At 34.4% G+C, this 9538-nt stretch overlaps 1 protein-coding gene across 3 annotated transcripts; it reads left to right on the top strand.

Moving 5' to 3' along the window:
• Nucleotides 1-1530: 1530 nt before the first annotated feature.
• Nucleotides 1531-7433, top strand: LOC120249758. 3 transcript variants are annotated; one of them, XM_039258392.1, is made up of 8 exons: nucleotides 1531-1948; nucleotides 2776-2879; nucleotides 4628-4717; nucleotides 4804-4857; nucleotides 5202-5325; nucleotides 5939-6063; nucleotides 7005-7083; nucleotides 7202-7433. In XM_039258392.1, exons 1-8 carry the CDS (start codon nucleotides 1564-1566, stop codon nucleotides 7417-7419), a joined length of 1179 nt encoding a protein of 392 aa, XP_039114326.1. In that variant the 5' UTR covers nucleotides 1531-1563; the 3' UTR covers nucleotides 7420-7433. The 3 variants fall into 3 exon arrangements, 2 of the variants coding, with proteins under 2 accessions (XP_039114326.1, XP_039114327.1); XM_039258393.1 differs by having other exon boundaries at nucleotides 7176-7292; XR_005532880.1 differs by lacking the exon at nucleotides 7202-7433 and having other exon boundaries at nucleotides 5939-6830; nucleotides 7005-7090.
• The last annotated feature ends 2105 nt before the right edge of the window (nucleotides 7434-9538 follow it).

Genomic DNA, 9538 nt, shown 5'->3' on the forward strand with positions numbered 1-9538 from the left:
TGAAGTGCCCTTCAATCGAGTGCCTATGGCCTCCTTGCCCGCCCTCCCACCGTGTCACCGCTGCTGTTGCAGTCGGCTTTCCTCCGGCCCTCTACACTGGCACCTCCGATGGCTCCATCTTCTGGTGGCTTCTCTCTAATTCTAACTCCAAGATTCTCCCCATCGCGCTTCTCTGTGGCCATGCTGCTCCGATCATGTCCCTCATTCCTTGCGTCTCATTCGCCGAGCCACCCTTGTCAGCGTTTCTTCCGATGGCGTTCTCTGCGTCTGGAGTTGGACTACCGGCCGTTGCCACCTCCGTCGGTGACTTCCCCCATGGGTCAGGACTCCCGCAGCCATGTCTCGCCTCCCCTTATCCTCAGGGAACTTGTGCATCATGTGCATCTCGTATGATTTAATCACCATTATCGTCGTCGATTCCCATAGTCTCAATGTCATGCAAACAGTATTCCATGGGAATCTTGTGATTTCTAGACCAGTGAAATCCATGGTAGTTGAGGATGGAGGCAAGGATTTGACTGTGATCTTGATCGATGGAAGAGGGCAATCTCAGTTATTGCCTGTGTCAAAGGATTCTAATCCTGGTGGGGGATCTTTGAGTACTTTGCCGAGAAGTTCTTCTCTTTCTTCTTCTGATCTCACGAACTATAGTTCCAGAGATGGTTTATCCAAAGATGTTGAAGCTGTGGCGGTTGAATCCCATAGGGAGCTCTTGGCTGTTATCTTTAGGGCTCGCTGTGAGTTTAGGTCGGTGAAAAATGGTGTATTAATTGGTGAGATCTCTTTCTGAAGAGATGTGTTCGATTGGTGGAATGTTTCTTGAGACAGATAGATCTGGAATGCAGGGTTTGAGTGGAGACAATGTGAGGAGCTTCGTTATCTGGAGTGCTAATGGTGCTGCAATGATATACAATATATACAGCTCTGGTTTTTTAGATTCTCCATTGAAGTTTTAGATTGTGTGTAAAATTTCAGCTTTGTCTCATTGCTCTAGTGAGACAGCAATAGTTTTATTTTGTGAGTTGGATCATTCACTCATTCGTCTTGAATCGCTCTGTATGGCAGTGGAAGATTCATTTCTTTGGAAGGCCCATGTCACAATGTGGTCAGTTTCCGAATTTGAATCACAGCGAGATGGGTAGCTTAGGGAATAATTTGAGCAAGAGTATTTGAGAAGGTGGTTTTCCTGGTGATCTAATTTGGAGTTTCTCTTTCCTAAACATTAATGAAGATGAGAAGCAAGGAGAGGAAGTGTTACGGTAACCCACTGCTTCTGGCTCCAACAGTTATGATCTTGCAAATGGACAACAAGGACATAACAATGGGAATGTGCAGAAAGAATGGATTGTGTCATTCTCTATGGTACTATCTGAGGATTTTTGTCCACCATATGCAGTGGTTTATGGTTTTTATAATGGTGAAATTGAAGTGGTGCGGTTCTTGAATTTAGTGCTTGAGACTGATTGAGATGTTGGAAGTCCCCATTATCTCATTGATCATAGTATGTCTGAACAAATTTTGGCAGGGCACACCGCTGAAGTTCTTTGCTTGGGAGCACATTAAATGGCTGCCTCTTCAGATAATCAAAGCTTGAATCATGTATTAATATCAGGAAGCCTGGATTGCACGGTTCGAGTATGGAATTGGGATAATGGTTGTCTTCTTTGGATATTGCACCATCACATAGCTCCACTTAAGGAAATTATACTTCCACCACCGCAGACTGCTCGACCTTGGAATGATTGCTTTCTTTTTGTAGGCGAGGATGGTTGTGTGGCTTTGGTCTCTATCCAGACATTGCGAGTGGAAAGAATGTTTCCTGTGCATCCAAGTTGTCCATCAATGGTTGTCTGGGGCAGTAGAAAAGGCTATATAGCTTATCTTTGCAGAAATACCTCAGAATCCTCTGATGTTGCTAGCATTTTGTACCTTTGGGATCTGAAGACAGGTGCTCAGGACCGTGTGATTCATTTCACAGCTTCTCGTTCAATGTTTGATCATTTCTGTAGGAGTGCTAGTGAAAATACTGGTACCAGAAATATATTTGGTCGCACAACTTCAGCATCCTCACTGCTTCCTCCTTTTGAGGATGCAAGCTTTCCTCAATCTAATGCAAGAAAAACTGAGAAGAGGGCAACTTTAGGGAGAAGTCCTGATCATGCTGAATTAGATTATTCTCTTGCACAAAGAATTAAGGGAAAAAGTGCAACTCATGATACCAGTCTTGAGTTAGCTGGAAATACTTCAGTGAGGCATGGTAGATCAAATCAGTTTTATTAAAGTAGAAAACATCCCATCAGGAGTTCTTGCCCATTTTGTGGAATTGCAAGCCTCAAATTTGATCTCTCGTCTTCGATGTTCCCCCGGGATCCAAAAAACAATGATAATTAAGTGAAATCTAATATTTCTGATCATGAAAAAAAGGAACCCATTTTGGTACATGGATCTCCTGGAGATAATTCTGATGTTCGAGGAATTAAAACTCATTTCAGTAAAGAATCCCTAGAAATATGTTTGCTCAAATTAAGCTTATGTTTTCTGCATTTATGGGCCATTGATCATGAGCTGGGCATGTTATTAATGGATGAAATGAATATTAGCAACCCAGAAGGGTTCTACATTTCCTCTAGGATGCTAGGAGATAGAGAAGCCCTCACTTTGATGTTCCCTAGTTTGCAAGCTACTCTTGAGTTGTTTATTGTGATATACCATGTTTTATTAGTATTCTCTATTCCCAAACTTTTTTGCATTAAAAAATTTCTTCTTGTGTTCTAGCTTTGGAAATCTTCAGCAGAATTTTGTGCAATGGGATCTCTGACCATAGTGTCTATTGCTCAGCGAATGATCAGCTTATCCTACTCTACCTCTGTAGCAAGAAGGTACAAACTTTTTATCATTCTTTTATACTAACTAAATAAATTGGTTTACCATTGAAGTCATGGTGATATTAGCCATGCAGATGTGCCTAAATTCTTTCTGAACCATGATCACAAAGTACACTAGCTGATCATACTGTTAAATTGGATTAACGAACCCCAACTCATTGTGGCAACATGTTCTATTTTGAAATAAATAATTCACATGAGCAATTGGCTTATTTAGTCATAAGTAATTTCAAGCTTTGCCAACTTCATCCCAAATAATTTGTTTTTCTATGATATGTATTAGAAACTTTGAAATGTCTACTGTCTGTACCATTCAGTCTATCTGAAACTTTATACCTCAGCATGCATTGCCTTATTTTCTAGGCAAGGCCAATGCCATCAGTAATTATATTGTACCCTCTAGCCCGAGATGAATGACTTTTTGCCCACTTCATGTTTCACTATTATGCTCCTATCGTTTACATTACCTTTTTTTTGGTTATTCAGTCACTATAGCTCAGAGATGAGTGAGAGGATAGGAGATAAAATTCTTGTAATTTCAGTCAGCTAGGAGTGAACAAAAGGCTCAGAACTCAACTGGTTAAGTCAGAGGACCACCTTGTCTAGGATGAGCTACTGAAAAAGTAGAATAAAAAAAATCCTTGTCTCTTCTACTTGGCATGGGCTAAGCCTATGTTCCAGTGACCCATTTTTCTGGGTGATTGGTGCCATGTAATTTGTAATATTAAAAAAGGCTTACCAGAGTGGTATCTTTTTCATGGATGAATACCACTCAAACGTCATGATTAACATCTCATTTGAATGAAGGATAATGCCTCTGTTTCATGCTCATTCTTATTATGCTTTACTTCAAACAATTAAATAATCTACTTTATACTGATTTAATTTTTAATATTTTGAATTGACTTCACCTAAAGAGGTTAACGACAATGTTGACTTGTTGGCTTTTAAAATATAAGATTAGTACCCATACCCCTCAGAGTTTAGCGCCTTTGTAATTAACGCATCTCTTATGGTAGGACTTATTGTCTCCCATTTCCTCTAGTCTCCCGGTCAGTCCTGGCCAAGCTGAGGACCCCGTCATTTTGATTGTTTTTTCTATAGAAGAGGGATTCCTGATATCTGTAATTAGATTTTATCATCCAGCTTATAAAATGTCAGCTTATAAAATGTCAAATACTTACTCAAAGGTTTGTGTACAAACTCTATGATGAGCTTCTTATCTTTCTTATGCTTTGTGCTTTCTTAAGTCTATGAAATTTGACATTCATAGTTTTGTTCAATAGGCTAGTACATAATTTTTTCTCATACCAACTTTATCAATCATATAAGATTGCTACTAATTCATCTTTTCTTGCTTTATTCATTTTCATTTTGCAAACACAAAATCATCAATTTTTGTGCACATCTGAATAACAACATTCATCTATGAAAACCTGAACAGAGGACTGAAAAAGAAAGTGTACATAAGAAAAGGCAAAGCACATTTAGTATAGAGGCAATCAGATTACTCTCATAAAAATAGACCACTGCTTCTCCTTTTGATCGGTTTGATTGCTTGCTCTTCTTGTTCTTGCTTTTCAGATAATTTTAATCTTCATTCAATATAAATTATATCCAGAGATAAAAAGTTTGTATGGGTGACTGTGTTTGAATAACTTATTTTATATTTTTTGTTTGAGTTGTATTGATACAAACATTTGGGACAAGTGTTGATCATTTTGATCATTTGTTGTCTATAGGTTCCTTGTATGGCTGTAGTGGAGAACATGTGCTATTTAGATGGTGATGGTAAACGGTATTACCCCTTTGTTAAAGGTTCTGGTGCTCAGGCATGTGAATGGCTGAACGTTTAGACTTTCATTTCCGATCTGATTTTCTATAGTTCCATAATTAGAATTTGTTCCAATGTATGCAGGTCGTGAAGCAGTTTGGGATACCAAATCTCTTTGATCTTCCAATCAAACCAATTGTATGTTCCACCTTATGTTCTATGATGTGCATCCCTATTCTGTAGTATGCCATTTCATTTTAACATGTATAAATTGATGTAGCTCATGGACAATAACTCACTTCTCTATTACAATGGATTAAAAAAACCCTAATCATCTATTTTTAAATTCTAATTCTATTTTAGATTCATCTTTTATTGTTCATAAGGGCTCTAATTTTGAAAAAAAATAATAAAGATGGCACTGTGTTCTACCGTGCATTTTGAAGTATTTCATATTGAACTTCTTGAATTATTATGTTAGATTATCAAATAATTTTCTGCAGGAAATTATAACTCATATGAAAGTAGTTGTTTTGTGACAGTTATCAGCATTAGGAGTTTCCGAAATGCCTGAAGTGGTTGCTGATCCTCTCAATGAAGTAGCCAAGACATTTAATAATCTTGGTGTTTGTGTTGTTCAACAATGTGCTAAAATTGGCCAACAAGGTGATCAATATTTTTCCTGGAATTTTGTTCCCTAAAGTATTGTTGCCTCATTGAATATGCTGCATGTTATTCTCTGCAATAAAATTGTAGTTGTATTTTAAAATTTTAATGTCTTTATTAATGGACTTGTTTTGAACTTTTGAAGTCAATGATGGAAGATTTTATTATACTTTTTATAGTGAGTTTATAGCCATTTATCATTCCTTGACTGCTTTATTATTTTCATGGATGCTATAGATAATGGCTTGGATTGCTTGATTTTGGTGAAAGTCTAGAACTCCATTGACTTGAATATTACTTTTCATTTTTGTCTTTTGGAAGCCATCATTTTGATTTGCTATCTATTCTGTAAGTTGCTCCTTAATGTCCATCTCCACTGTGACACTAACTTGTGAGACATGTAGGTCTTCATTCAATAAAGGAACTTCTTGCTTAGCTATTTTCCTAGAAAATAACTAGTCAGCTAGACTTTTCTTGCATTTAGCTGTTAGAGCTATCAGTGAACCCATCTTTAAGATGTACATGCTGTGCAGGAAATTCCTGGACTGCTGCATGTGGATTGTTAATGATCTTCCCATTTACATATAAATCATTTTTTCCTTCAAATTTTCAGTGTCAACAGCTATAACCTATGATAAAACTATAAGAGCAATCAGAGTGAAAGTTTCTGATTCAGATGAGGAATTCTTACTTCACCCTGCAACAGTAAGAAGGAATGATCAGTCTGCTCAAACTGTGGTGAGTATACCATCTTGTAAGCGGTTATCTTTGTTTTAGTTGAGAGTATCTTTCAGCTTAAATCAGGATCTAATTATAGAACTGCATAAAAAGCACATAGTTTTATATTTAAATTTATTCACAATGGGTGCCAAAAGAACATTATCCTGTATAAATCTTTATTCTCTGTTACCTGATTTTAAAAAGTTGAACTTTTTTTTAAATGGGACTTTTTATCACTAGGATGGTGTTTGGCAATCTGAAACATTCCTAGTTTTGGTCATTAGATTCTTGGCGACATTTGGGTATTACTTATCTGTTGCACATTGGATACACAATAATTTGATTTTATCCTGGCTTCACAACAGTATTTCTTGTGTTCTTTCCTCTCAAGATGTCAACAAAGTCTGCTTGTTGAGAACCTCATATAAGTTTTGTAATGTTTTGTGAGCTAGTTTTGATGTTTTTATTTGATACTCGGTTTAAGCAACTGCTTGAATATTTAAATACGACAAGCAGCAAAGGCAGCAAAGCCCTCAAAACTTTCCAGGTTTTTATATCATTAATTATTTCTTATTATTAATTATTTTTTCCAATGTGATCTTGAGTGCCATGTTCCTTTTTAAAAAGTTAAAAAGAAAGTGTTTTTTATTTTTCTGATCTTTTTCAAATTCTAAAATCTGCAAATCTCTGAAAAGAAGGCTGCCAAAACTATTATTTTGATGATTGATGAGGAAGGAGTAGAGTCGTTGATTGTAGAACTTCGTAAAGGAGCTGGAGATGGCCAGGTTAACTCAAATTGGTCTGAGTAATATATTGTTGTTGTTTATTTTCCCATTAATCTACTCATATGGATTTCTTGTTGGAGATGGCCAAGTACCTCTAATGGATTTCCTAGTAAAGTTTCTCTAGTTCTCTATAATGTATTCATTGAACCAAGTGTTTGGAAATATTCTGTATAGGTGCAGATCATGTCCAAGCTGCACAAAAGTACATCACAGGCTTGGATGCAAGAAGACTATCAAAATTCTCTGAGAACAGGTACATTTGGTTTGGACCCTTTCAGGTCTTGTTGGCCTTGTGCTAACTACAGCTTGCAATCTTGGTAATATTTGCATTTTGTTTTTCACAAGTTTACTTGAATCTTGAGGTATTCAAGTAAACTTTGAGACAACTCCTCTACTTCTCATGCTCTTGCCAAGACTGGAGAGTCTGCTTCCCATGCCCCTCACACTTCAGAGGATGTTGAACAGCCTCAGCATGTCGATGATATTGCAACAAAATGAATGTGGTGTTTCGGATTATTACATTAGATACTTTGATTTTTACAGTTTGGACTATTATATTTTCTATTTATTTGTTGTATTAGATGTTTGAACTATTATATTTTGTATTGCATTGTTATTTTAGATATTTATCGATCGGAATGTTTATTTTGAAAAATATTATAAAAGTTATTATTCAGAATTGTAAATTAGGCTTTAAAACAAGTTTGTAAAAATAATTAAAAAGTTATTATAAATAATCATGGTTATGAATAATTAATTTGCGCCATAATTTGCGACAATAAAATTGTGTTGCAGAATATCTCACCAAGATGCAACACAATTTGCGACACAATTTGCAATAATCGAAATGTGTCTCAAATTTTGTTGCAAAACATAGCACACATTTGCAACACAATTTGCGACAAAAAGTTTTGCAACAAACAAAATTGGTCACAAAATTTGTTGCAAAAAGACTCAATATTTGCAACACAATTTGCGACTCGTAAAGTTTTGCGACAATCAAAATAAATCGCAAAGAATGCTGCAAAAGTCTCAAATAGTTGCAACATTTATCGTGACACAGAAATTGTATCACAATAATTGTCGCATATCATTGCAAATTGAATGACAAATATTGTTTCAGAAGATCAATAAATTGCGATTAAATTTGCAACGTTTTTATTTTGTGTCGCAAATTTTGTGACACAGTCTTCAAAAGTGTTGCAAATATTTGCGACATCTGATCTGCGATACATTTTTGATCTTTTGTGTCGCAAAAATGTGTCGCAAATTACATTGTTTTGTTGTAGTGAACACGGGTTTTTCTTAAATCAAAGAGTAACTAACATAATGAAATCTCAGTCATTTGACAGCATGGTGCAATGTTTAAGTCAGAGAGGATGACTTTATGAAATCACAATCATTTGAAATCTCAGGTTAAGATTAATAATAATACTTTATTCCTTCAACAACGTTACGATCTAGCAATTAATTTTCTGATTCGTTTGAAAAAATTTGGTAACGGTTTCATCATCAATGTCTAATTGTGTCAAAATAATATTTCACTCAATTTCAACTAGCATTTGGTATCTTTGTTTTGAATTCATGACTTGAACCATAATAGTTTGTTTAGAGCATAAAAGAACCCTACGTACATAAGGTGCTATTTTTTTTGTCCCAAAATCATATTTTGTAGGAACCAAATTTTAATCTTAAAAATTTTACATGAGAAAATTTTTTCAAATTTAGAAAGTATAGAAGGGATAAATATTTTTTAGAAAATTTAAAACATCAATTTGAGAAATGAAATGGGAGAGACAATCAAGATAGGGAGAAAATTAATACAATTTTGACAAATTTAATTGTAATTTTGGTAAGTTTATACAACTCTATAATAAATTTAAAACTAACAACAAATTTTAACTAATTTTATTAATATGTGTAAATAGGATAAAACGGACATATAAATAATAACATATGGAGTATTTTAGAATGAAATTTAATTGTATTCTTATAATATTTTAGATATTTGAGAGAATGAATTTGAAGGTTATAGCAAAGAGTGTCTGAGATCCTATTCCTTAATTTCTATCCATTCTCATACAAGATTCTATAAATTTTATCATTTTCATTTTTTTGAATGTTTTTAAATATATAACGGTTAGAAACCAATACTATTAAATTTAGTAGTTAGCTACAATTATACTAATATTGCCAAAAAATAGTAGTCCCCCAAATAAAAATAGTTGCACATATAAGCCTGATATATTATTTTGATTAAAACTAATGAAAATTTCATTAAAATTGTTTACACAAATATATATATATATATATATATATATATCAAAAGTACCTTTGGGTAAGGTAAGATAAATAGTTTGTATTTTATAAGTTTAATAATTACTTTGATTAAGTCTTGTATGGACATAGAATAAGAATGAGTGAAGCAATACCAATATAAATTATCTTACAATCACCTATGGACAACGACAAGGGCAAAACAAAATTTAACGAAATAAATTTAACCAAGTTGTGATAATTTTATAATTTATTAACTTTCACATTACTTTACTTGTATTTTTATTTAAAATGAATCGAAACAAATGATGGAGGATCTTTATACTCGTTTCGAAAGAATATAATTTGATGGAAAGAAAGACCATTAGTTTATTCATTACTTTCTATCCGTTATTCTTTTAATTAAAATTTAGCAATCATTTTCTTATAAA

This window comes from Dioscorea cayenensis, chromosome 19 (assembly GCF_009730915.1).
Source record: "Dioscorea cayenensis subsp. rotundata cultivar TDr96_F1 chromosome 19, TDr96_F1_v2_PseudoChromosome.rev07_lg8_w22 25.fasta, whole genome shotgun sequence".
Lineage (NCBI taxonomy): Eukaryota > Viridiplantae > Streptophyta > Magnoliopsida > Dioscoreales > Dioscoreaceae > Dioscorea > Dioscorea cayenensis.

Coding starts and splice junctions, on each gene's coding strand:
- LOC120249758 (XM_039258392.1), top strand. CDS start 1,564: ATGGCTGCCTCTTCAGATAATCAAAGCTTGAATCATGTATTAATATCA. Junction 1,949..2,775: donor CCTTTGGGATCTGAAGACAG/GTGCTCAGGACC, acceptor CTTGTGTTCTAG/CTTTGGAAATCTTCAGCAGA. Junction 4,858..5,201: donor ATCTTCCAATCAAACCAATT/GTATGTTCCACC, acceptor GTTTTGTGACAG/TTATCAGCATTAGGAGTTTC.